Source organism: Molothrus aeneus, chromosome 7 (genome assembly GCF_037042795.1).
Source record: "Molothrus aeneus isolate 106 chromosome 7, BPBGC_Maene_1.0, whole genome shotgun sequence".
In the NCBI taxonomy this organism is placed as follows: Eukaryota; Metazoa; Chordata; class Aves; order Passeriformes; family Icteridae; genus Molothrus; species Molothrus aeneus.
Window position 1 is genome coordinate 24,799,891 of NC_089652.1, and position 27,955 is coordinate 24,827,845.

Below are 27,955 nucleotides of genomic sequence, written 5' to 3' on the forward strand. Positions count from 1 at the left end.
GGATACTTTTGTCTCCATGGCTTTGGAACTGGGTATTGAGACTTGAAAAGTTCTGAGTTTGGCTTGTGTCATTTGCTGCTGTGGCAGGATTAGGGAAAGCATGGACACAATTTTAGAAGTGGCTTCTGGTTTTAGATGCTACAGTTTTGAATGTTACTGCTCCAGACATTGCAGTGCCCAAGTGTGTGGTGGGCAAGTTCTGCAGACGACTTTCCCTGATGATTTTTTTATAAGTTTTGAGTTTATGAGTTTTTTATAACCTCCAAATTGTGAGTTGAAATTTAGTTATTCTTAAAAATGATACTTCAGGATGATAGTGTATCCATTGGTGGGACTTTGCATATTTTTTGCAAAACAAGAATGCAGAAAAGAGAACCACTGGACCTCACAGCCTGCTGTCATTTTCCTCCTTCCCAGTTTGTGCCCCATGATGAATTTTGCACCCCAGCATAATAAATTTTGACAGCTGAAGCCAACTCCAGAGACAGGGAGCTCACCTCACAGGACATCTTCAATAGCTGCCTCAGAGCCACTGACTTCAAAAGCAGATGTTTCCCATCAGCTCTCCCACCACTCAGGCACCTCTTGTCTCAACTGAGCTCATGCTGGGCTTTGTGCTCCCAGTGCAGCTGTGCTCTCTAAGCAGAGGCTAAATCTGCCCAGCTGTTGAAGTGGCAGTGATAGCATAGCTTTGTGAGAAATCCATCTGCTTCCAGCAGCATGGCCCAAATTGTTTTCCATGCCTCGAAAGTTCTGGATGAGTTCACATTTGTTCTTTTCCTACTGCCATCAGCAAAGGAAATGAGGGATTGGAAAAAGCTGGCCAGTTTTACAAACAAAGTCTTCTGGTCTGGGGAAGCATTGGGAACTGACCCAAAGAGAGTACAAGAGGAGAGGAGTTACGATTACGTTTGCTGCAAAAGTCCTGGAAGTTCCTAGAACACAGAGCAAAAAAATACAAAAAATGTGATGGCTTGAAGTTTCATGTGATCATAGGACTGGTGTGTAGCTTGTCTGCAAGACCAGTTTTCTTTAGTTAGAAATGCTTGAGTGCTTCTTACAGACTTTCCTTAGCTGAGAGAATAACTGGTGATCTCCTTATGTTCACAGTCTGAAGGCACGAGGCTGCAGAAGGACCTCCGGACTTACTTGGCTTCTGTCAAAGGTAAGGTCTGCACCAGCAGAGGTTTGTTCCCCTCCAGTGCTTACCTCCCAGGGAGGTTTCTGCAGCCTTCCCCTCCCTTCTGCTTCCCCAGGCATGAGTTGCAGCTTTGTCGGGGGGGAATCTTTCAGAATCCCTTGGGACCAGTTGGGAATGGGGTTGTGCTTTGATGCCAAACACGTGGTGGTGTCTTAGCAGATGGACCTCCACATGTTCTTCCAGGGGAGGATGGACACAAAGGGTTTGATGCAAGTGCACTCTTGGTTCCTTTCTCCGTCTGGTTACCTTCCATCTCTGTGTCATCAAGGGTCAGACATTTAGTAAGGAAGAGCTCAGCATCTGTTATGATGCTCCTGTGCCTCTGTCTCTCAGGGCAAGGGTTTAACTGTGAGGAACACATTATTTTCTTCTTTGTCTGAACAGTTCCCTCTTCTTTCCTAGCTATGCATGAGGCCTCCAAGAAGCTGACAGAGTGTTTGCAGGAAGTTTATGAGCCAGATTGGCCTGGGAGAGATGACACAAATAAAATAGCAGAGGTAAGATTTTGTCCAGGATGTGGGGATGCCCAGACTTGCTCTGTCAGCAGAGATGAGCTTTGGAAGCTCTGTGTGCACACCACGTTTCTTCAGACATATGACTTTGCAGAAGAATTGTAGACAAACTCAGCACTGTGAAGAAAGGAAGGCTGGAAGGATGTGCCCTGTATTTTTGTAGGAGATGGTTGCCAAATGCTTGTACATTACACAGAACTGTACACTTATGCCCAGAGGCTGTTTGTTCCCCCCAGAGTGGCTAAATGGGGACAGAGGATTCCAACAGAAACTCAGGAGGGCCAGCTGGGTGTACTGCTTATGTTCTGGGTAAGAGAAAGGGGCAGATAAAACTCTGGCTGAAGCAGTCAGAGCAGCCAGTTGTGTAGCTGCCACAACCCCTCATGGCAGTTCCACCAGCTGCCTCGTTCCAGTTGCTCCCTTGTTTGGCTGAGCCATGTGTCACCCCACGCTGCTGGTGTTGTCATCCCTTGGCGAGGTGATGCCTGTGCAGCTTGCCCAGGTGTTTTCTGTGGGGCTCAGGGCACAGCCTGGCATTTGGCAGCGTGGGTCCCCTTGGCCTGTGCCTGGGGTGGGTCCAGCTGGAGGCAGCAGCCTCTGCTCTCTTGCTCAGCTGTTCTGCTGAGCAGCAGCTGTGGCTGTTCAGCTCTCTGGATTCATTTGCCAGGAAGCTGCAGGACTGGGCTTATCTGCAGCTGTCTGTGCCATTGGAGAAGTGGTGAAGGAGTAAACAGGAGAGCCAGGAGGAGGATTCTTTCCTTCTCCTTCTTTCCCCTGCAGAAAATCTCACCTGAAATAACATCTGTATCTTGCCCAGGAAAGAATGACTTCAAAGAAGATAATTCAAACAAAATCTGAACATTTCCAGGTCAATTTTTTCATTAACATGGAAACTTTGCCTTAGTAAATGCTGTTGCAGTAAATAATGGAATTGTATTTCAGCTGGTTTGACTTCACAATCTCTGTTGGCCTTGTTTTTTCCTGAGCCACTGTGGTGTCTCCTGAGAGATAGACCCTTCAGAAAATTTGAGCCAGAGACATCAAAGGGGACATGAATCCTGAGAACTAACTGTAGCTACCCTTTGGGTCTGCAAGAATATCTCCAGCTTTCCACCTTCCCCTTTAATTCCTTATTTATATTTTGCTTGTGAAAAGACAGGTGAGAGAGAAGAGTTATTCCTGCCAAATAAAAAGCATAAAGTGGGAATTTTTCCTGAATGTTTTAGCCAAAACCCTTTGTTCAAGTGGAAAAACAGGAGAGAGGGTAATTTTCACCTAATCCAAGGTGTTGATAGGAAGTTGCTGTGCCTGAGCTAAGGTCAAGGATGAAGTGGGCACAGCTCAGAGTGCCAGCCTTGTCCTCCGTTGGGCTGTGGAGGCAGGGGCTGTGAGGGCTGAAGATTGACAGTGTAGCTTTCTGTTGTTCATGATTCTCCAGGAAGCTGTATTGTAATAAATAACAGAAAATGATGCCTTGTGGAGTCAGGTGTCCCTTGTTTGTAGCTGCTGGGAGAAGGAGGCAAAACCAGCTTGGCAATCACCTTCCATTGTACAGATTTGAGTTTTACATTGTAGGGGAAGATAGGGCTTCAAAGGCATTTTGTCCTTGGAGAGGTCACCAGAATTAGCAGCATCAGGCTTTGCCATTTCTGCCAAGATCTCTGTTATCATTAGTTTTCCAAAGAACTTATTGTTTCTTAAGAGGTCTGAATGCCCAAGACTGTTGGCTGTAGCACTCACAGAGAAAAACAGAAGTGTGGAGCCCTGTGTTCTTAATAGTTAATTCATTACTTTTTTTTTCAGAACAATGATCTCCTGTGGACAGATTTCCATCAGAAGCTGGTGGATCAAGCACTTCTGACCATGGATACATACCTTGGCCAATTTCCAGATATTAAAGTAAGATTCTCTTGGAACTATTTGATCTAGAGACTTGCAGCAGATAAAAGCTCTGAAGATCAAATTCTTGTATCTGCTTTTGGAGAGTGTGTGATGGGCTTGTCCAAGGTCTTCTTTAAAAGCAGCCAAGATATTTGCAGCTCTGGATTAATTGAAAATGTCTTGTTCTAATTTTGGGCTTAAAACAAGAGTGAAGAATCCAGGGAAAAGATGCTGAAAAGACAATATAAGTGTGAAACAGGAGAATCCATGAAATTCCCTATTGCATCAGAGTGCAGGGGGGCAGTGTCAGCAATAGCTCAGAAGGTCTTGATCTCTCTTTTTGGTCCTTTTGTCTTATAACTTCCTTGTAAGTGGAAAACATTGAGGAAGCAGTTAGTACCAAATGTACTTTATGAGTAGAGGCTGGTGTGGAAGGCAGATTTCTGTGAGTCCTTGAAGTCCTGCTGTGTGTGTACCCAGCTTTTTTCAGGGAAGGGAGAGTGCTGGATAGGTGTAATTTTTGGGACAGATTGTATCCAGGGACCAGGGTTTGAATGCTGGCCTGTGACCTTCCCTTCCCCCATAGCTATCTCCTCTCTATTTATTTTGAGGTTTTGCAGGAAATGTCTTCACCATATGGAAGCCCTAGGATGATATCACCATATGGGAAGTATCAGCTTGGCTCCTTTCCAGTGAAAGCAGCCCTTTCCCCAGCACATGTCTCTTAAAACCTTTGTCAATATTTATTGCTTCAGGAGAACCCTGCTGTATCAGATGGGGCAGGTCACAGGCTTGTAAAATGATCCCTGAACAGCAGTGTCCTTGTCTTCTGAAACTCCCTGGTTTTGCTTCATTTTTCCAGCCTCTTGTGCCCCTGGAATTCTGGGGTGGGGAAGGGCTGTGGCTTTCCACCCCCTGGAGGCTGTAGGGCTGATCTCTCTGGGGTGTGATGCCATGGGCCTCAGTCAAAGTGCACCCTGTGCTGCTTCCTCAGCAGGATGCCTTACTTTGGGCTTGCTGTAGACTCAGGCTTTGGCACTCCTTTGGTCCAAATAACATTTCACCAGTTGTTGAACATTGCTGTGTCTGTACAGAAGTATAGCTAAGCCTCACATAAAGAATTAATGTTCTTGAGATTTGCAGGCAAAAAAACAGTTCCAGTCTCATGTCATTTACAGAATATTTGAGTTCATTTTTGTTGTTGTGATATTAGTTTTCTGGTTTTTGTTTTCCACAAAATGAAATTTTCTGCTTTTCCTGGAATTCTGGCATTACTCTGGTAAAATAAGTTGATTAATGGAGAGAAGATGATTTTAATTTCGTTGTAAAAAGGCCTGTTTTTATTAATAGCCTAGTAATTAAAATGTGTGATGAGTTAGATCATGCATGTGTTATTTTTTTTGTTACATTCTAGCATGTTCTCAATTAATCTTTACTTGAGGGGCTGTAAAAATTCCCTTGGATTTTTTGGACTTGAAAAGGGATCCACAGCAGGAATGTGCAAACAGAGTGTGCCTTTAGTAAGGAATTTTTGTGTGTTAAAGAAAATAACTTATCCAATGTTGGATGTTAATCTCTGAACAAGGCCTCTTCATCTTCTCTAACTTGAAAAAGTACTTTTAACTTTCTTTGCAGGTCAGTGTCAGGATTTCTTGGAGTAGGACTCTTCTTGCATAACATTTAATATTTCTGAGTGAGTTTTCTGTTGGTTTTGCACAATGTGCAATAATAGTACAGGTCTCTGCAGTGAGGCCAGAGAAGATAAACTACAGCCCAAGTTCTGAATAGCTGTGGAATTGGGGATGTTCTGACTTGAACTAAAGCTGGTGCTCTACTAGCTGTAAAACCAAACATCAGTAAAGAAGGGTGTGGAGGGCAGAAGTTTTTTGTGATGGCTTGAGTTTGGTTGTTTTTTTTTTAAGGAGGCTCAAATTAAGATGGATTTGTTGCAAAGTAGTAAAGTCTGCTGGAGTTCAGCTGTTACATTTGGGTGATGGTGAGTCCCTGCAGCTGTCCTGCAGGACTCCTACAGGAGTCATACAAGGGAGCCCTGAGCCTTCCTAACAATCCTGTTAGTGCCACCACTAACAGGCAGTGGTGTGCTCAGTGGTTACTCCAGGAGGGCTCACCCCCTGCGTGTCTGTACCTTGCAGTTATTTCCCTGTACTCCAGCAGAAATAGGGGGGTGGGTGTTAGAAGTTTGGGAGCTGCATAAACATGGAGGAGTGACTTTGTTTGAAAGATGGGTGACATTGAATCAAAATTCCTGGTGGGTAGCCTGAAAACTGAAGTGGCCATGCCAGAGGTGGGGAGAACTCCAGCTGTCTCTACCAGGCTGACCTGGGGGCAAAATGGTATCTCTTAAATCCCAGATGGAGTCGTGTTTCCTCTGCTGTGTTTGTAAGATGCATTAACCTGCATCTCAGGTTGCTGTGCAGCTGGAAGCCCCCTCCAATACCTTGTCTCCTGGCTGGCAGTGTGGTATTTGGGAGGTGTCTTCTAGTGACCTCGGCTGTGGGGTGGCTCAGCTTCTTCGTGACTCCTCTCTTGGAGTGAGCTGAGCCTTTAGGGGAGAGTTTGGGAGTGCGTGTGGCTGAGATCCTGCAGCTCTGCTGTGACTCACCCAGAGCTGCAGCAGTGTTTGCTGGAGGAGCAGAGCAGTGTGTGTGGGAGGCGTGTGAGCTGCTCTGGCACAGATCAGCCCTGAGCACGGCTCTGCAGCGTATCTGCAGGAGCCTGGGGAGAGGAAACCACAGCTCCCTGCCCAGGCAGAAGAGAAGGAGATTCTGCTTTTGCAAGTAAATCTCAGTGCTGATTCCTCATTCTGCACTATGTCCCTGGGTTTTGTGGTTAATTAGAAATGCTCCTGGCTCTTTGCCATGCCTTTTCCCTCTGTTATCCAGCCTGTCTCTGGGCTGCTGATTACTGACGCTGGTCCAGGCTCTCTGATCCAGGGGGAAGTGTTATGGTGTGGCTGGGAAGGTGTGTGCTCCAACCCAGATAGTCTGGGGTGTTTGCAGACAGTGTGGGAGGCAAGGGGGCTGAGGGATGGATAGTTCCTAAAACAGGGAAACCCAGTGGGCCAGAGCCTCAATGATGTGCAACTCTGCTGAGAGAGAGAGCCTTAGGTTCCTCACTTTCACACAGGATCAGGCCACAGGTCTGACTGTCTGTCTTGGATTCTCAACCATGGATTTGTCAGGACTCCATTCCTAAATCTAAATCTGGTACACAGTCAGCACCCTCCTTGTATTTGTTTTGGCTTCAGTGTTGTATGTTGGTGACCCAGTGCTGCAGGTTTTCCCTTGCACTTCCCTTGCTTGAATGCTGGTGAGAGCAACTTCTGCCTTTGGCAGTCACTACTGTCTGCAGCTTCTGTCACAGGGTCCAAAAGGCTGTCCATGGCATATCCTGAGCATGTGGATGAGTGCTTTAGCTGTGCTGGCAGCAGAAATGCCTTCTTTTGTTGAACTTAATCTCTCAGACTTCCACACTAACTAGTGAGCTGGTTAGTTAGAGACTGGCTGCAGCCCTCAGGAAGCCCTGAAAATAATGAAGGATGTAGGATGCAGGCACATGGTGGGGCTTAGGAAGCAGTGGAGCTAAAGTTCTGAAAACACGTCACCCAAAGGTGGGGCCTGTTGGCTGGGTCCCTTCACCTTCCCCTGATGGCTCTTCTCTCCTCCTGAGGTGCTGCCTCTGAAATGGTGCTTGCCACAGTGGCTCCCAGGGCCTCCTCTCTGGGCAGCCTGTGTGGACGATCCAGGGAGAGTCCTTGCATGGGCAGAGTGTGGAAGTTGGGAGGGTTTTTTTCCTGGGAGGCTTTGCAGTTTTGGCTGCTGGGGAAGACAGGTGTGACTCTTTTCTCCATCTTTCTAGTCTCGTATCGCGAAGCGAGGAAGGAAGCTTGTGGACTACGACAGTGCCAGACACCACTTTGAAGCCCTGCAAACTGCAAAGAAGAAGGATGAAACCAAAATTGCAAAGGTAAAGGAATCAGGAAGATATGCAGCCTTCCTTTCTTTTTGGGAGCTCTCCGTTTACCTTCTGAGCTGCTTTTAAGTTCATCTGTACTTCTTCATTGTGTTTTCATAGAATTCATTCATTTTGGAAAGGACCTTTAAGAGCATTGAGGTGTTGTGAACTGGTGAGGTTTTGCTAGGTATTTTCTTCTCATTTGTTTAGTTTTCCTGGGAGGCAGGATGGCCTCTGGGTTGGTTCAGTCCCACCATCATCAGTCTGCATGTCTTGGTGGCCAGATGCTTGGGCGTGTGTTTGTCACGTGCACAGGACCAATAATCTCTGGCAGAAAAGCCTGTGTGCCCCTTGGGGAAGCAAAATCTTGCAGTGCTCCAGAAAAATGTTATAGTTTGTCTGCTTCTTGGGACTTTCTCCCCATCCTAGAGCAGTGGTAAGAACATTTCAATGTTATTTGAAGTTTGTTGTGTTTTTGAAGCCCTCTGATATCCTAGGAGAAGGGAGCCTTAGGAGTGTGAATTACAAGTACATCAATGGAAGAGCACTCTGTGCACACTTGATGAATGTATTCTATTTTCTGTTGGTCTCAATTACTGGATAATAAATATGGCCGAAAGCAGAAAAATAAGAGTTTTTTCTTGTCAGGTTTCTTTCCTGCCTCTGAATAGCTTGATCCAGGGCTTGCCCAATAGTCAAATGAAGGATTTTATTTTTAATGAGACTTATTTTAATTAAAAATAAGGTTTACGTTTTTTTAATGTAGCAGAAAAAAGGTAATAGTGCTAATTTTGTTCTAGAGTAGGTGCATAGACTGAATACTGTCCCTAAAATGAGCTATGGATTCCTCTTGTACCCTAAGTGTATTTGAACCCATGTGCTTCCCTTCACAGGACACTTCTTGACACAACAGCATAGTCCAGGGCTGGGGAGACATCTTTTATTCTTTTCAGTGTGGCCCATGGTAAATTGTAAATCCTCAGGGTAGAAGCAGTAGAGGAAAGAAAGACCCTGGATCTGTATCTTTGAACCAGGCTGACAAGAGTTGTCATCTTTTGCTTAGGGTTATTTCTGGTAGGGGGGAGTATGAGCTATGTAAGAGATGCTGGTGTTCTTCCTGTATAGAAGAAATTAAGATGCATCCCTACCCTGAGTGAAAAATGTGCATTTAGTGGCCATAGTGCTTTTATTGTTAACCTGCAAGTCATCAGTCATCTACAGTGCACTGCATGCACTGTGATTAACCTTGACAGACAAAAGGGGAGAGAGATTGATGGCCCAAGTGTCATTGCATCACTTGTGTGGCAAAGCAAGTCTTGATTCTGTATGCAAGGCATGAGGCCCAGCTGGTTGTGCCTTCAGTTCAAAGCAGTAATTCATTGTGTTTGGGGTAGGAGCAGAATTTCCCTGGGGCATGTTATTTTATTGGTGTGTGCCAGTGGGATCTTTGCTGCAATATAAGATAAAGCCAAATGGTTTTGTAGGAATTGATCTACTCAGGTTGGTACCTGATGCTCTGCAGCAGAGTTTAGCTGCCTTTATCTCTGCTGCGCTCACTGTTGCCCCAAATGTTCAGTTAAGATGATACAACAGGTATGGAAAAAAGTGCAGTTTGAAGAGTGAAATATTGAGAGTTAGGAGTTGGTGCTCTATTCATGAGCCTGTGAAGGGGTCTCTCAGTACCTGATCAAACTCTTCTCGTTAGCCAAGACGTGCACTGGATCAGATCTTTCCACCCTCTGGAATTCAGGCCATAAGCTCATGCACAGGACAATAGGTGACACATTGCACTGTCCTGATCCTGCAAAGATGGGAGCAGCAAGTCCCAAAGATGGGAGTTATGTGTGTATGGCCTTCCCAAGGGGACAGTTCTCACTGCCCAGCCTGGGATCTGGCATTTGCAGTCACAGAGCTCTGCAGGGCTGTGGGCAGCAGCTGGGGCTCAATGTGCACTCAGCTGCTGGAGGTAGTTCACCTCTCTGTTTCTGTGCCTGGAGTTGTGCTCCTGTGACCTTTGAAGTAGGGTTGTTCCAGTGTAAGTTACTTTGGCATGTGATGACAGACCCCTAGGAGAGAGAAACCATGTTTCTGACACAGGATACAAGCGGGAACTGACTTGGTTAAGGTTTCATGGTATAGTAACAGAAACAGCAGTGCAAATACTTTTTGGCACTACATGGTCTCTTTTATTCTTCTCTAATATGTGGATGTTCTTTTCCCACCCAGGACCCCTGCCACTTATTGCTAAACTTACATCCTGCTATTAAAATAAATCACTGTGGATTTTCAGCTGTTGCATGCAAATAATTATGATGATTAATTAATCCTGACCTCTCTTTAAGGAGCTCCAACTTCACAGCCATGCCTTGGAGTAGGGTTGTCTGTCTGCTAGGTCACTAACAACTGTATCTGTTGCTCTTACAGCTGCCTGGCTGGTCTGCAGTATCCAGCCCACATGGGAACATTAATTACTGCTAAACTTGGCATGCTTCAAAGGATTCATAACTGATCAGTCCCGAGATGTTTGTTGTTTTTCTCTCGCCTTGGTGATACTGGTTTGGCCCAGCCTCTAAATACACTCTCTGTTGTGATTTTAATTTTTTTATCCTAAAAGATATATGTTTGTGTCTCTCTTGTTCTCTGTTTATTTGTTTTTCTTTTTTTTCCCACTCAAACATGCTCCCTCCCCCAGCCTGTTTCGCTGCTTGAGAAAGCTGCGCCTCAGTGGTGTCAAGGGAAGCTACAAGCTCACCTCGTTGCACAAACTAATCTGCTCCGAAATCAGGTGACTGCTGATCTACCTGGCTCTAACCCTGCATGTGCTATTTTGGGCTCTAGATTGTACCCTGCAATAATCTCTAGGCAATGTTCACTCTAGTCCTCTCTGATCAGTGTGTCCTTGACACTCCTTAGCCACCGTGGGCACGTAGAAGTTTCTGACCAGTGAATGAGTCTGTGCCTGCCTGACTGATTTCTAGTCAGGTGTGTTAATACTGGGCTGTTGTTTTCTCCCCCTGAGGTGAAATGTAGATGAAGAAAGGCTGTGGAATAACTGAGGCAGAGGGTGATGTAGTGCAAGCTCCTCCAATTACTGCTTCCATTTTGTGCTAAGAGAAGCAGTCAATTTTTATTGTTGCTGTTTCAAAAAAAAGAAAAAAAGGAAACGCTGAAAAATTGGCCTATGGATTCGTGTCATTGAGTAAAGCCACAAAAAAATAACATTGTGATTTCTGTGGCTGCTGAGTTAGCTTGCAACATTCTCCTGTGATATTCCCAAATGAGCACTGTCCTGGCTGTTGTGGTTTAAAAGAGCCATTTTTAGATACAATTTCGATCTGCACAGGAGAGGAGTGGGCCCAGATCAGGCAATTTGTACCCTGTGTGACATATTTGAACAGGCTGAGAACCAAGGTGGTGTTATCTAGCAGAACTTAGGTTATAGCATCTTGAGAGACATGAGCAGCTCAGAGGAACTGCAGGGAATAAAAATTTCAATCCTACTTGCATACAAGTGTGACTTTCTGATGAAATCTCGATCAGTGTTTCAGTTGGAACACCTTAAGGGATAAGAGGAGTTGTCAGAAGACAGTGAGAAGAAAATGCTTTCAATGAGCAAGGGGTAATAAATCCTTACCCAGACTGGGAGAGCACCAGTTACCTGCTCACAAGTTCCTGGTGAGCTCATCTGTTCTCATTCAAATGCTCCTGTGTTTTCACATTCCTTGTCCACTGAATGAATTGCAGTTTAGATTCGCCTCTCACCTTATTAAGCCCTTGGGTTTTCACAGTCACTTTATGACTTTGGATCAGGGAAAAAACTCCATTACCACATTAGTAAAGCTTGGGAAAAGAACAGCTGTTAGCAGCCCTGCTTAAGATGCAGAGCAAAGGGAGGAAATATGTATTCATTCTTGATTGAAGGGAGAAGGACACATGGCAGCCTCCTGGGGGCTTTTCCTGTGCCTCTGCTGGCCCAGCTGGCAGCTACCTGCACAGTTGGGGTTCTTGACTGGTCTGTTTGACTGGTGGTTTTTCTGGAGGACTAGAAAAACAGGTATGGGAAGTTCCTCAAGTCAGAAATAAAAATATAAATCTATCAGCTCTTAGGCATTTTTCCTCCTCTCAGGCTTGGCTGTGGTGACTGCTGTAATAAGCAGCAAGCACAGACTGCCCAGAGAGGCAGTACCTATGAGTGCCCCCTCATGCATTGCCCATGGATCTTAGGATACCAAGAGTCACTCCATAATTTCACTGTGCTGGGTCACTTTGCCCTACAGCACATGCAAGGGACTGTGTAATCTTTCTACCCACTGTGCTGCGGGGGCGTTAATCTCCCAGTACATGGCATTAATGTACTCAGTGACCACAGATATTTTCAAAACACTCCCTTTTATTCCTCTGCTAAGTAATGCTATTGCCAACCCTAATTTTTTGTTTCTATTTGTGTAAGCATTTGGGGTTTTTTTCTTTGCTTTTTTCTTTATTTTAATTTTACTTTTGGTTGGAGATTAACAAAAAAAAAAAAGCTTAACAAAGAGTGTTAGTTGTATTCTCAGCCTGTAGGTTTTCCAGCTTGCCTTCACAAAAATGAGTAGGTAGGAAAAAAAGGCTTCAGTTTTTACATTTGTGTGATTTCAAGACTTAAGGTGTTAATGACAGCTCTAAATCTCATTAAACTCTTGATAAAACTGGGAGGGTTGATGACGCTGAAATTATTGAGAGGCTTCACAATGTTAAGCCTTAAAGTCTCCTTTTACCAGCAGCTGTGTTGCTGTCTCTTCTTGCCTGATACTTTTACAGCCTCCATGCAAAAATGGGGTCAGTGAGATCTGGTGTTTCTACTGTAAAGCAAAGTCCTTCCCTCCAGTGTACAAACTTCTGGCTCTTTAGGCCTTTAGCAGATAAAAACAAAAACAAGACAGTGGGGATTTTTTGGTGAGGTCTGCTGTGGGAGTTGCTATTGCACACTCCCAGTTAGAAATGTCAGTGACTGTGCTTTTTGAAACAAAGAGGAAAATGGCTTAGAACAGCGCATTCTTGCCTTTTGACTAAGCTCTGCTGACATGTTTAATGCAGACTAAAAAGCAACATTCTTGGTGCTGCAATGATAACAGAACAATATCTCTGTCTGTAGGAAAAGGTGAGCAAGTTGAGTCCTTGTGAGAGGCAGGTCTGGTTGGGACTGGTGGGGCTTGGGCCTGGATGGAGTCCTCCTGCTCTCTTCCTTATCCCTGCCTCTTGGATATCTAAACTATTTACTGAGCAGTGCCTAATTACCACAGTTCACAACATAGTCTTTGAAGTGAAATGGTCACCAGACTGCCTGAAAGCACCAGGCTGTACATAACCAGACACTCAGGAGGGCTGGGATGGGTGGTAGTAGCAGAAACAGTGCGGAAAAATTGTCCCCTGTCACAACTCAACTGGTTGTGCTTTGGCACTCTGAGCTTTGGCTAGGTGGAACGTCAGGAAAGTATTTGTTGTCCATCTCCTGCCCAAACCTTCCCCCTTTCAGGCAGGGAGAGGAGAGAAAGATTTTCTGAGATCCTGTTTCCTATTTTTTCTCTAGAAGGGCTTGTGACTAGGCTGATGTCTGGATTTTGGCTCCGGCTGGAAGCAGTCAGGGCTATCAAGTGCCAGGATTTCAGCTTCCAAGCAAAATAAATCCCACTGGTGAGAAGATCCCTGGGCAGACTAAGGACTGAAGAATTATTTCAATGCTCTAGCTGAGGATGAGAGCACTAGCTGAGCCATAGGCCCTGCTGGATGGATCCCTGATTCCTACAACTGCTTTAGAGTGAACGTTGCCTGTTCCTGGCTTTGCCTTTGCCTTGGGATGTCACAATATTCACACCTTGCTTTCTAGGTTTTGACCTTATAAACAAGTAAATGGGAGAGGGAAAGAATGTTAATGATATTCACCACATCTGAAAAACTAACAGCATTCAATGATGTCACATCATCTCCTGGGTTGATTCTGGTTCCAGTATAGTTTGGAAGTTAGAATAAGATAAAGCCAAAGGGTGGACTTGTTGGTTTTATTTTTTTACTCCCTTTAAAATAGTTGCATTAGTAGCATTCATTCATAAAGGTATTTTAAGGTAGAATGAGTCTTTGTGATCATTGTCTCTCATTCAGCATAAACTGTGTCTCTGTTAAAAGACTCTTTGTTTGTTTTGTGCAAACCCTCTTGAAATGTTGAGTTTTTCAGTGAGTGTAGCAGCGAAACAGGGGTTTCTGGGTGGAAGCATCATGACCCCTTCTCCCCTTGCCTGTTCCTCACCAGGTCTTAATTTCTGAATACCTCCCAGATGTGTCTTTTTACAGGGGAATATTTTCCCCCTGGTCTTGAGTACAGAGCCTTAGCCTTGCCTCTGGCAGCAATGAGCAACCCTTGACAGGTGAAGCTAGCTGGAAAGTAGGAGCTCCTGTGGTTTGCTCTTGAGTCAGGAGAGAAGTGGAGAGTGAAAGGATCCTACTCTATAAAATGGAGAGTGATTCCTGTGAGGAACAGGATTCAGAACTGCAAAATATTTTTAAGCCCTTTCTCCCGTCATTCCTGTTGTTGTATATAAGTGTCACTAAGGAGCAGTAAGCTGGATTTCTTTAATTAAGCTGACACAAAGAAGATAAAATTTGATTTCACAGAAGGTGTAGAAATCTGACTGCAGGCTGGTAGGGAGATCCAGCTTCCATAGCTTGTGGGCTCTTTGCAGAGGCCTGTGGTGTTGTGAAATTCCTGCTGTTGTCACATATATAGGCACTTGTGCTGACCTTCCAAATTGTTCATGCAGGGGTTTTTTCCATTCTACATCCCACTGCATGGCAGAATGCTGTGCTGCTATAGATTACAGGACAGAAACATTTTAATTAGAAAACTTTAGGTCAAGGCACTGAAAAGAGAAAGAGGTGACCTAGGCCAGATGTAGGAAAGGGCATGTGCTTGTTGTTGGTGTCTGCTGTCAGCAACAGAAACCAGGAACATCCCTTTTGTTGCTGAACCCTGACAGAATTGTCCATCAGCGTTGGGATCTATCAGTGTCTGGTCCAATGATCCAGATCAAATTTAAACTCTCATCTGGGAGAAGGAGATCCCTGCTGGAGTTGGGGCTGACAGCCAGCCAAGGGTTGCACTTGTGTGAGACCATGGAAACCGGGATGTGCTGCTGAAGCCCTGCAGCCTGGCCTCCCTCTGGCACAACTCATGCTTTGCATACCCTTCCTTGCTTCTCCAGTCAGCTTTGTGGAAGAGTTGTATCAGCGAAGGATGCAGACCTCCTATCTTCCTCAAGGAGACAGGGCTTTGGCATGACCTTACCTCAGCAGAGTCCCCAAGAGGGAAGATTCTTCTCTAAAGCCATTTGGGATGGATTTCAACTCTTTCTGAGATCTGGCAAGGGACAGGACAGAGGCCCCTATTACCTTTATCTGTATCCAAGCTGGAGGCTGAACTCCCTGACCAACTCCTTTCAGTTTTTGAAGTCAGGGAAATTTAAGGAACTTGAAACACATTAGTAGTTGTTTGAATTACTTTCTGAGTGTATAAATGGGGAAATTCATTGAGAGAACCTGAAAGGAACACATTCAACCTAAAGGGTCCCCTATGGTGCAGCCCTGGTTCCTGGGAAACTCATTTGGGATGGTGGTTACCTCATGCCAGAATTTTGCCTGGTCTCCCAAAGAAGTGAAAAGAGTCACAGCTGCTCCAGCCCTGCAGGGTGCTTGGCTGTGCTGGAGCTGACAATCTCCCTTCTCCGTTGCTAAGGCTGAAGAAGAGTTGGTAAAGGCTCAGAAGGTGTTTGAAGAGATGAATGTTGATCTGCAGGAGGAACTGCCTTCACTATGGAATAGGTGAGTGCTGGAAGTTTTCCCAAGGGCTGGTTGGAAGGAAATGAATATCCAAGCTCTTGGATCATAATTCTTCTTAGCCTAGACTGGGTGTCTGCTCTTTTTTTTTTTTTCTGGATTGTCTCTGTCTGTCCTAGGATTCCCTCCAGCCACAGGTTCACTCTTGTGCTTTACTTCATGATTTTCCTCAAAAACATGATTTTACCACAAAGAGAAACTGTATTTCTCTGCTTTGTCTGTTTAATCCCTTTGCCCTACTGTTGTGTTGCACTAAATAGTTCATTTAGTGGTTGTTTTGCACTGAGTTATTAGAGATTTGCACAGAATAGTCTTTATATTGCACCCTACCAACTCTGCTCCAATTTTTTGAAAGACCTGAGAGAGCATGTGTTTGCCATACCAGAGATTGTGGTGATGAGAAGGGAGGTGAAGCAAAGACCAACATTTAGCTTGGGGGATGAACCGCAGGGCAGCAGAAGCTGGTTTATGGGGATGACACAGTGGAAAACTGGCAAAATCTTCCTAGCAGTGTCCCAGTTTCTTTTTTTTAAATGCAGTGGTCTTGTCCAGGCTGACAGTGCTGCTCTGTGAGGATTGAGAAAGTGGGCAGCAGCAGGGTGGGAAAGCCAAGTGCTGATGTGTGCCTTCACTCCCCTTTCCACCAGACTGGGCCAGGACTCCTTGCTCACAGCAGCCTGCAGGCCTGGCTGGGGAAGGAGCTGGGAGGGACAGAGGCATCTGGGTGGTTCCCTGATGCTGCTGGCCTGGGACAGCCTCTCCTCTCCCTCCTGCTGTTGCTCCTTCGGCTGGGTGCTGGTGGAGCACTCTCTGTTGGCAGCTGGCAGGCTGGAGAGAGGCAGCTGCTGGCATTTTAAGGCCCCACAGGTTTTTCACAGGCTCCTGCTTTCCAGCTGATCCTTCTGCTTCCCTGTTGCTCTCTGTGCTATCCTTTGCTTTCTTACTCTTTCTGCCCCTGAAGCAAACAGTTCATGCTGTTCTTGATTCCCTGGTGCTAAGGGACTTCTGGATGAATTAATATCTGTCCCCTGCTAATTCTCCCAGCTCTGCCAGCACTGCCTACATCACAGCCTCTATCCTTTTTTTCTTTCCATCTTACTACTGCTGGTGCTTTATTTTTTTTTTTAACCTTCTTTTGTATTTTTTATTTCTTTTTTTCCTCCCCACCCTATACCTCCCTCTCCCTTTAGCCAGTATAAATTGAGATCCTGTCCTACTCAGTCTCTTCTTCCCCCTGGACATGTTTATCCTGTGCCTGACCTTTGCTCCATTGCTCCATTTCCCTGCTACCCTCTCTTCTCACGTGTACCATATCTGACAGAATTGATTTTGCATGGGAATGGTGGGTGGGAGGTAGCAGAAAGGGCAGGATTGAAAGATTTTGAGAGAGCATTGTATCCATTAAGTTTTTCTCTCTTGTTTTTCATTTGGCAGTCGTGTTGGTTTCTATGTCAACACATTCCAGAGTATAGCTGGCCTAGAGGAGAACTTCCATAAAGAAATGAGCAAGGTAAGGCAGCCAACAGCTTATCCTACTTACTGTCTCTTCATTGTTAATGAAAGAAAAACAAAACCCAAGATCCAGCAAACAAACTCAAACAAAACCAAAGAAAAAACAAACTAACCAAACAAAAAACCTCCAAAACCTCAAGCTAAAAAAACAGCTGGAGAAAATGGCCCCATGTTGGAGCATAATACAAACCCTTAGTATTTTTCTGAGCCACCTGGGACAAAGGCAGTCTGACACAGTAATGTAAAGGGATGGAGCACAGGGAAGAGACCACAGGGCTATGGGCAGCATTGGGGAGTTCATGTCACTTGACAGCACTCATTTCCAGATCCACAGAGGAAAGGGAAGCCAGACCTATCTCTTGCTGCCACTTTTAGTTCATCTTCATTATGGATCTGTAACCTATGACCTGGCCAGGCAAAGCTTGGTATGTTTTCCTCGCCCTCTGCTGCCTGGCAACCAGTTGCTGTGTACCCTCACTGTACCCAGGTGTGGGGCTAAAGCCAGCAGGGAGTCTGCAAGTTGACTGAAGCCTGAGACATGCCTCACTCCAGTCCCTCAGAAAGGCTTTCCCCCAGAGTACCTGTCTGCTTTGGCTCCTTTCCTGCCCTGTGACCCAAACGAAGGCAGTAAGTACTTAGTATGGGCCTTGTATGGGCCCCCAGTGTGCCTTGAGTTGAGAATCACAACAGAAAGCAGGGTTGGCAAGATCCTGGTGCTGTGTGGCAGCACCCACAGGAGACCTCAAGACCAGAGCCTGTGGGAAAGTCCCCTATTGCCAGTGTCGTTTACAGATATGTTCTTGTTCTTTCAGTGAAGAGCTAGAGAAATCCTGAATTCCTTAGGTCTGTATGCTGCTTGAAAATGTAAATGTTGCACTAATATTGAGGCAGGAGTGAGAGCCCAGATGGAAAACCCTTATATTCCCTGTGCTCCCTAATGTCATCCTGACAACAAAACAGCCACTAAGCAACAGGAAACATTATAGTCCTTCAATTCCCAGCAGTCAGGGGCCCTCTGCCTTGGTGTAACACATCAATTTTGAGCCCTGCTGACATTTTATGGGGTCTTTTCCAGTTAATAGCCTGCTCTTCTCCACTGAGGGATGAACTAAGTGTTAAGAATAGGGAGGATTGTTATAATTACTGGTTTGTTGCTGCTAACTCACATTCAACAAAACATGGGAAAGATGCTTGTTAGACAGGAATTCTCTTCTTGTATGATTTTTCTTGTCAGGATTTTTTCTTTCTCGAGGAATTTTGTATGAGGACAGGGCTTTTGCTTCGGTTCCATAAGAACCATCTGTTTCTTATTACTGCTACAGCATCCAATTAATTGCTGGTGTTGCCTGCTCAATGCCTCCAACCTTGATTTCATGGGATCCCTCCTCCTGCCAGTGATAAATCCAACATCTTGTCTCGTTCATGGATTGGCTGTTCCAGAATAGGAGTGTCTGGAGTCACTGCTGCAGCCTTCAGTGCCAGGGAGAGTTTAACCCCTAATAGTGCATTTCTGCAAAGACATCCAGGTTCTGCCCAGGCCTAGATGGCCCAGGCAGCTGGTGAAGTTGAGGGTTGTTCACCTGAAGGCCTTTGGTTCCACAGTGAAAATGGCCATGTCCCAAGCTGAAAAACAGCTTTTGGCTACAAATCCGGAGTGAAGCTCCAGCTGTAGCACATAGATCTTAGGCAAACAATCCACCTGCTTCTGTGCAGTGGTACCTGGCAGCACACTGGTGGGCCCAGGTGATAGGGAAGCAAAGAGGATTATCTCTAAGGAAGACAGAGCATTCCCAGAAATACCAGCAGCTCTTTGATAGCTCAAATGCTGTAGCACTGCAGAGCCCACAGAGAATGGGAACAGATTTAGGGCTGTTCTCTCTTGGGACAGCTGAGGTACTGTGCATGTCCTGCCACAAGCTTGTGTTTGGTCAGTCTGTGCAGGCCAGCCCAGGCTCTCTTCTGGCATCTGAGCTCCTTTCTCATTCTAATTCGGTCTTTTGTTTTTGTATTTTGCAGTTGAACCAAAATCTTCACGATGTCCTGCTGGGTCTAGACAAGCAGTACTCAGGCAATGCCTTCCCTGTTAAAGCACAGCCCAGGTCAGTAACTGTGGGTAGTGTCTTTCCCTCAGCAGGGGAGGTGGGACAGGGATCTCTCTCCCTACCCAGGGGTGTTGAAACCTCCAAGCTGTCAGTTGCAAGTGATTTGCCCACCTGCCAGTGCCCTCCTGAGACTTCCTAGAGCCAAGCCCAAGATTGCACTTGGCACTGCATGGTGCAATCCAATACCTCTTACCTTTCTAGGATAGCATCTGGAGGCCTGAACATTCACTAGGTCCTGATATTTAGGCAACTGACTCTCAGCTCTGCTTTTAAAATCTAATTCCAGCTACTGAGCTGCCCTTCCTTCTGGGTCCAGTTGCCCAGCACCTGTCCTGTTCTTTCCCTCAAAAGCTTCCATGTACCTGCAGCTTGAGCACCAAGAGCCCATTTCCCCAGCCCCTTCTTTGGCCCTCCAGACTTGGAATCTCCATTTTGCCAGAGCCTTATGCCCATCCTGTGTACCCAGCTGCAGTGTTTCTCCTTCCTGTGCTGTGGAAGTAGTTGCAGCTTCACTCATACGAGGCCTCCTGAACTCAGAGCACTTCCAATCCGTGTGTGTGCAAGGAGTGAGTGTCCTCTGGGCCTTCAGTTTTCTTTCCTCAGCTGGGTCCTGTCCTGCATGTTTAAGTGCAACTCTGCACATTCCCTAGCACTGAGAAGGGAGGGAGGGGTTGGGCTCTGGATTGGGCTGACTGGCTCCCATCCAAGTGCACGAGTGATGAAATAGTGTTGGGCTCTGGCTTCCAGCTGCTGCTAATCCCATGTGCTGGGTGAGCAGGAGCACAGCCCAGGGCCTCAACTGCTGTGTTGATGGAGGGAGGTGGTGAAGTCAGCATGAAGTAAAGGCAAGCTGTGGTCTGAGTGCATTGGTTTAGAAGGGATAGATCAGCTGTTGAGACCTCTGTGCTCCCTTGTGTCTCCTCCCAGTTTAACCTGTTGCAGTCATGCATAGATGACTTGCTTGTCTTCTCCCAGCAATTCTTCCAGTGTGGTGGTTGCCAACTCTAAAGAAAGAGGAGGTTTGAGTTGAATTTTAGCCCCTGAATTCTGGATTGCTGACAGCAGATGTCAGTGATGCCAGTTGGAATGCCACTTGTGAAAATAATGTCTTCTTCCCAAATTACCATGTGGTGTCTGTTGATCATCACAACCCAACCAGACTGAAACCTTGTGAGGAGGTTGTGGTGCCCATCCTCTTGCTGCCATGGGCTGTGTTGTCTCTGTTAGCAGCATCCTCCAGGGTCCCTGGAGGAGGATGATGAGGTAACAGGACAGATGAAGGCTGTACTATTGCTTTGCCCAGCTTCTTTTTCCTCCTTTCTCTATTCCTTGAATAACCAATTGTAGGTAGTAGTGGCAACCTGGCCCAGAGATGTTCCTTGCTTTTGTGGCAAAGTTTCTGGCCTTAAAGAGCTTTCAATGAACAAATTACCTGTTTTTACAATTCCTGCCCCATCTCTGTACAATTTCTGCCCCCTCTCCCCCCAGCCTGCTAGCTTGCTCTGGGGCTGTAGTGGGTGTCTCAGCTGCAGTTCTGTGCCCTTTGGCTGGCTAGGAGACCACATGGCCCTAAAACCCAAAGCCGAGTGCATGCACAGGGTCCCTCTGTGGGCAGCAGTCTGAGTGCTGCTGCTTCATCACCTGCTCTCTGCATCTCAGCTGAGGAGCCAGGCCTGCCCCAGAGTGAATCTCTTCCTCCTGAGCACACTGGAGCAGGGTGTTGTAGGAGGATATAGCAAAGATTTGCCAGGGTAGCTCTGCAGTGACCAGGAAATGCTGTGAGGCACTTCTGTGTCTGCTGCACATCTGGCCTCTCATTGTGGTGCAGGGCTGGGGTGAGAGTGTGTAGGAGGAAATAGCCCTCACTCATCTGACAGCTTATTGTGGTCTGCAGTAGGAGCAGATGCTTCCCTAACCCTTTTCTGCTGGGAAGGGGACTGGAGATGGATACAATGGCAGGAAATGAATGAGGAGGTGTGAGAAGAGAGGCAGTTATCTGTGCACATCACTGTGGCATTCATGTGAGGCCCTACAGAAATACTGCTGTGGCTGATGGATCTGGAGCGGGCAGTGTAGCACAGTAGCACAGAACAGCTGGTGCATTTCTGGGAACCTCAGACCTATGTTTGGGATTTACTTCTAAAAGAGTTAGGAACGTTCAGGGCTCAGGTCCCTAGAAGACCAAGGAGTTCTGTGGGATTATCCTGGTTTGATTGGGCAAACTGGAAAAAGACATAGCAGGAAAGCTGCTGAGTAGGCTCCATGTATAAGACTGCACAGACTGCATAAGAAAAGAAGAATGGGGAGCTGCTTATTTCTTTTGCAGCAATATTCACAGGGGACAGTGAGGAGCTGTAAAAGGACATTTACAGTACTCTGGTGGTCTGTACAGTTTCCTTTTTCTTCTTCTCCATTTGCACCCTGGCCCCATATTCCAAAGTGCAGGGAAAGTTGTAGTTTGCTTATATGTATAGATATAGATGTATATCTTTGACATATCTTTCTGCTTTCTCCAAACCAGGCCATAGCTTTCTAGTAATGAAGGGAAGTGTGTATGTGTGTACTCATGTGTGTGAGAGAGAGAGGAGATCCTGTCATCTTAATTACAGCAAGTTTTGTGGCACCTGCTAAATGGGTACTTGGAAGCTTAACTTTTCCTCCCTGGTTTGACTGTGCCATCCTGTAACTGAAATGATTTGCGTGCCATCCTCAACAGAAAGAAAACTAAACTGTTCGCCAGGCTGAGGAAAAAGATGAGCAGGTACCGGTATGGAGAGCAGCATTTCGATACGTGTTTCATTTAGTTCCTAAAACTGGAGAGGCTGTTGCTGGACTCTAACAGCCTGGCACGTGTTAACCCTGTGGTGGGAGAGGGGTCCTGTGCATGATAAGATGTGTTTGTGGCCTGCTGGGTCCTGCTGAGATCTCTCTGTGTCTGGATAATCCCATTAACTTGCTTGTGTGCCTGGTTTGAATCCTTGCTTCTTTTCCTATCTAAGAAGGCAGTGTGAAAACTCAGGCATTGTCTGTCCAGTTGTTTTTGTGTGATGGAAAATGCAGTGCTGGGTTTTCCATGGAAAATATAATCGATTTTGGTGTTTAACAGCTTCTAGTTTTACCTAGTGGGCTTGTCCTTTTGAACAGGTCTGAAATGCTGCATTCTCATCCCCTGCCTAGCCAGGGAGGACCAGTAGGCAGGTCTTTCACACTCAGAAGTCCTATCCTATCTACCCATTGCAACTGGGAGAATGATGAGGTGGGAGAAGGATACTTCCAACTTTGCTCCTTACTTGCTCTTTCTTGAGGATCCTCACTATCTTGCTCAATCCATTTAAAATTTTGTGCAGGACTGGAGGAATAGGAAGCCTCTTGGCTTGTATAAAGACTAATGTCTGCATCTTGCCTTTAGAAGAGTGATGGCATTGGTTATCTGGATTGCTACAATGCCTGGAGTTACCATAGGTCAAGGACCCTGACAAGAACATGCTCTGGAGCAAAGTGGGAACTGCTGCATAATGGCATGGAAAATTCCTCTGGTTTTTGTTTTTCTTTTTTGTGTTGGTACTTCCTCCATGGGATCCTTACAGGGAGAAAAAAAAAATTATAATCACCAAGATGGTGTCCTGCCAGCAATAAAAGAAAGTGCTGGTGGATTGGGATTCTTGTTTTTCCTGATCTGGTTCCCCACTGACTAGGGCAAGTCATGCAGCCATTCTCTTTGTGTCTGCTGTGCATACTTTGTAAAGTGGGAAGTTGGAGAGTGAAGAATGGTAATTTCACAAGGAAGCTGATGGGCAAACTTAGATAATTATATCTTCAAATGCAAGTAGTAAAGCAATAGATTGCGTTGTTACTATTCTGAGGTTTTCTACTATAGGAAAAGGAGGATTCAGTGGAGCACTTCTCTGGAGGTCTGTCTCTGGTCTTGGTTGGATTGGTGTTGTGTCTGTACCAGGCAGGAAGTCTAATATTTCCAGTCACTGAGAGTGGATGGATTATGCAGCAGAAGGAGAGCTAGTAAATCTCCCCCGATGAGTTCTACTCACCATGGGCTCCTGCTCTGCCTTGGTAAAGTCCAACTGACCTGGCCATAAAGGTGCCTGACCTGGGCTCTGCTGGGGGTTTGTGCTGTCAGAGCAGCTGCTGGGGTCACAGAGAAATGTGCAATCCCTAGTGCAGAGAAGGAGGATTTGGAACTCAGTCAGTACTTGATCTGCAGCAAGAATGTACATTTGTGCCACCATATGTTTGGGTATGTAGGTTCTTTTTTCCTTCTTTCTCCCACCCACTCCTTTAATTTTTTTTTTGCTTCCAAATAATTCTCCAGTATGCTCTAGAGGTAAAAATTTAATTACCTTTGGCTAAAAGGCCCAGTGTGAGCCTTAACTGAGATGCCAACCTTTTTTTCTTTTTTAACTTGAGAACTTGGCAGGACATGACTGATCTGTTTTTACCATATTGGAAAGTAGGTTTTATCCTCTGGTGTAGGATTGTTACAAGTGCAAGGGAAACTCGTCTGCAGATGTTACTCTGCCCTTCCAGAACAAATGAGGCAGCACCGTGGAGTGTCTGGGAGCTCAGCAGCACTAAAAAGAGGCTGGGTGATTTTGACTTTCCCTTCAGCTGTATTAGACCCAGCTCTCTTTCCAGCTTTCTGTTTGCAGAAGAAAGTTGACACCCCTTTCCTTTCATTGCCTGATATTCCTGGAATTGGCATCACTTCCCATTTGCTCATGGGAAGGAAAAAGAGCAGTGACCTTGTGGTTTTGGCTTGCTTTTACTGTGGTGCTCACGTTTGGTCAGTAGGTAGAGTCCCTGTGCTCTTGCTTTTTCCTGTGTTTCCTGGACAAACAGTTAGCTGGAGACAAGACTCTGCTCTGTGTGGGCAGTGTGTGCTCCCTGGGGACATGTGAAGGACAGAGGATCCTGGTGACCATCTCACTTGATGCTGGTTGCACTGGCTAAATTCAGCAAAGTTACAAAGCAACAAGTGCAAGAATGAAGGTGCCGCTCAGGGGGCTGAAAAAGGCTCAGCCAAAATTAGCACTGGCATTTTCCTAGGGGGCCTGGCCAGCACATCAAACAAGCTGTAAATAGTAGTGACTTAATGAAGGCTTTAGTGTTGGGCCCTCACAGCCCAATTCTTCCCCTCATCCTACAGGGGCTGACTCACATGGGAGCCTTTTACCAATATATCTCCAAATTAAGTCACTGCCAGGCACTGGAAATAAGTCACAACAAAACTGTTCCATGGCCTTTAGAAAATAAGCCTGAACTCCTTTCACAGTGGGAGAACTGGCCTTTTCAAGTCCCTAGAAGGAAAAGTCTACCCTTGTCTTGGTAGGCCAGCTGACAGCCAGTAGTCCCAGTATTCCCAGTGTAGTTGGGGCATTTGGGAAGTCCTGGCGCTCTAGATGCAGATCGCTGTCTCCCATTTACTCTGAGGGAGGTAACATGTACTTTTTTTCCCCCCAAATTTAGCATTAGAGGATGTTCTCTGATGTTTCCTGGTGACTCCTGTTTAGATCAGAACTTTACCTTCACCCTCCAACCATTACTACTTTTAATCTGTAGCACAACTTCGTAATTTTTTTCAGAATTCTTTACAGACCCCTGGTATTGAGGTGATTTCTGGGAACTTCTGAGGAAGGACACTGTTCAATCAGACTTAAGAGCTGCAGGGGTTGGCATCCATGTTCTGTAGTCTCTCCTCTTCCCTTTTCCTTCTTCATGTCCCTCTTTCTCCCTTGGTGTGTGTGCCCCTGGTTGAGAGCTGCTGGCAGAGAATGTCATTGGGTTTGTTGCATCATGTTGGTGTGCTCTTGGCATCAGTGTCATCAGAAGTGTCCAACCTGCATGTGGACCTGAGGAAAAGTGCTTTGTGGGAATATGTGTGTGTGGGGTGTGGATATGGGGGGAGAAAGTTGGGGGGATGGGTGAGGGCAAAGTGAATGAAGAGGGAATGGGATGGGGAGCTTGAAAGCTGGAATGCTGAGCTGGGTGAGATGCTTGCTTGTAAGAGGAGGTTTGTTAAAATGCCTTGCTATCCCTTCTTCCTCTTGCTATCCCCCACTTGCAAACAAATGTTTAGGAATGAGGCCATCATGCATGTTGGCCAGTGACCACCACAACTCAGGCATCCAGGTGTGAGTGGATGTACATGTCTGAGGCTCTGGGCTCTCTCAGGACAGAGCAAAGTAATAAATTACTTGATCTCCCTGCAGAATCAGATCTGCCTTGCTTTAGTTCTGGCTCTATGCCAGGATTTAGTGTCTCAAGTTGTAGGAAAGGATGTGTTTCTTTCAGCTTCTCTTAAGGCCTTGAATTTCACAGGAACTGTGACTTTAAGTGGAGTCAAATATCACTCCCTGTAGATGAGGTTGCACAGCCCTTTTGCAATATGCTGTGATATTATATTTTCATCTGCGTATGGTTTTGCCAAACTGTAATCACTTCTGCTAAAATATCCCCCAGCAGTGAATTTTTCCTGTTGAAATTCTCTGGTAATCAACTTTTTGCTAAATCTCTCATGACTCTGTGTTTTGAAGCAGAGACTTGACACCCAGCCAGGGCATGCCTGTAGGGAAAGGCATGTGCCTCTTGCCATGCCTTTGAAAAATCTGCCCAAATCTGTCCAAGCTGTGAACCAACAAATGCCACTGGCATATGCTTCTTGCATCTTAATTTCCTGAAGAATCCTTCTTGACTGTGTGTCAGAAGCAGTCTTGGAATAGAGACCAACTAGGGAAGACCTTTCATAATAGAGAAATCTCTATTAGTAGCCAGAACCTCACTGTTCCTTTGCTGTCTGGAGTGATCTGTGAAACCTCTGGCTACTTTGCCTCTCTCCTAGCTTAGTCAGTTCATACCACATCAAGGAATAAGATATTCTGTGATTGCAGCCTTAGTTCAGGTGTTGTGAATTTATTAGTCATAACCCATACAGAGGTCCATAGACTACCAGACAGAAAAATTCCAATCTGTGGCATTTAAAACTAAATGAGCAGCACTGAACTCCTTTCCCCATCTGCTTCCACAGTATTAAAGACTATAATTTAATGTCAGGTACTTATATTAAAATCTGGCAAAATTAAGGATGCCTGGTTGTTTTGTTTTTGTTTTTATGTGTTTGAGGCAAGTGTGTAAGTTCTGTAGGCATTTAGTAGTGAGTAGCCTGCTGCAAAGTGATGCTGCTGCAGTGTGTTGGACTGCAAGTGACTCAGCAAAGATGCTTCTCAGGAGCTCCAAACGTCTTCATTGCATATCTGGGCAGTGAAGCAAAGAGATAATGGAGGCCACTGATCTGTGCTGGTTAGCACAGCTCCTCCTAGGCCTGGCTCAGACGTCTCTCTTTTTCTTTCCCTCTCTCTCCCCCTGTCTCCCCCTTTCTCTTTCCACTTCCTTCAGTGACAGCACCCCAGTGAAAGCAAATAAAAGCCCCTCGCCTCCACCAGATGGATCTCCCATCACCAGCCCTGAGACCAAGACTGCCAACCATGAGCTGGAGCCGTCCACTTTGGAAGCACCTGGGGCAGGCATCCCAAAGTCACCGTCTCAGGTAGTGTCCCCATGGCATTGACCATGTCTCTGCTGATGCCACAAGCTCTGTGGGTTAAAGACATCCATCAGTTGTTTTTATAGACCTCATCCTGCTACTGAGCACACAGAATATCATGATGGTTGTTCTCTTCCACTGGTTGCTGAGAAAGCTCCTAAGAATGCAAGTTGCTTATTTGCCATTTTTCTATTATAAGAACTGAGTGTCTTTGAATGGTTTCACAGGGCAGAGGCCAGTAATACTTTTTGCTCTCTGATAGGATGGCCAAGAAGATCCAGGGAGGATGGAGTTGTAGCTAGGCAAGGAGGTTTGTTCTTTGCATTTGAATTAACCAGTGGAATTCAATGGTCCAGTTTCTTTTTAAGAACTTCTGTAGCTGAGAAAGGTTAAAGTAAAAAAGCTTAATACTAAAAGAAGAACATCTGTACATTGGATGATGCTTCACTTTACTATCAAGACACAATATTATGCTAAAAAAAGAGAAGGATTATTTTTTTATGCTAGGAAGAAATTAGGCAGGTTCCAGGAAGAAGATAGTCCATTGTATGGAGTCTGATACCTTCCACATGGCCTTCATTAGGCCTTTCCTTACATAGGAAATATCCAGCAGCATGTTCAAAACAGTAGATACAGCTACTCAGCATATCATATATATTCTACTTTGGGAAGGTAAAACATTTACTTCATCTTCTTGTCCCTCTGTTGCTGAGTGGGGAAAAACTTAGTAGGGAAAAGTAGTAACTAGGCCAAATTTACATTGGGTTCCAGTCCTTGTGTCTCAGTAAATGGGACATTAGGAGAAATCTTCCAGGAAGAATTAAAGCTCAGAGGGGTTCTGGCTGAACTGGTAAGAAAACTCACTGCCTCTGAGAAGAGATGGGTGCAACCCAGAACTTCCTTGATGTTCCCATGCATAGCAGTGTGATTCCAAATCCAAGCCTGTGGGGTAATTTTCCTCCTGTTTCTAGATAAGCTACTCACTCTTCCCTCCACTGCATATTTGATTTTTAGGATTATTGAGGGACAGGAAGGGGGCATGTGGCAAAATTTCTTTTCCAGCCCTGTGAGATGTGTGGATGCCTGGCAGTGTCTTTTCAGGACTTCTCCAGGGTCTCTGAATGGCTCAGCAGTGCAGAGCCTACCTCTGGCTTCACCACCAACCTGGGTTAGGACCTTTGGAGTAGTCTGTGTATGGGGGAGAGAAGATAGGATATCCAAAACTGCCTTTCTGTTGCAGGTTTCTTTTTGTTTTTCTTATTCCCCCAGAGATTTCCAGAACTTGACTAAAATTTGGAATGAGAAATCATATAGAGATTTATTAAGCTGTTCACAACAGACTTCACTCACC

At 45.7% G+C, this 27,955-nt stretch overlaps 1 protein-coding gene across 4 annotated transcripts in view; it reads left to right on the plus strand.

The window, feature by feature from the left end:
- Positions 1 to 27,955, plus strand: part of BIN1 (bridging integrator 1) — a 90,416-nt gene that overhangs the window by 40,641 nt on the left and 21,820 nt on the right. For 2 of the 4 annotated variants that reach the window (XM_066553907.1, XM_066553909.1), the window contains exons 3-11: positions 1,111 to 1,165; positions 1,604 to 1,698; positions 3,517 to 3,612; positions 7,474 to 7,581; positions 10,262 to 10,354; positions 15,335 to 15,420; positions 16,870 to 16,945; positions 18,964 to 19,046; positions 26,457 to 26,607. In XM_066553907.1, the coding sequence (XP_066410004.1) occupies positions 1,111 to 1,165; positions 1,604 to 1,698; positions 3,517 to 3,612; positions 7,474 to 7,581; positions 10,262 to 10,354; positions 15,335 to 15,420; positions 16,870 to 16,945; positions 18,964 to 19,046; positions 26,457 to 26,607 (843 nt within the window). The remainder of the gene's footprint in view (positions 1 to 1,110; positions 1,166 to 1,603; positions 1,699 to 3,516; positions 3,613 to 7,473; positions 7,582 to 10,261; positions 10,355 to 15,334; positions 15,421 to 16,869; positions 16,946 to 18,963; positions 19,047 to 26,456; positions 26,608 to 27,955) is intronic. The other 2 variants (XM_066553908.1, XM_066553911.1) reach the window with 1 other exon arrangement.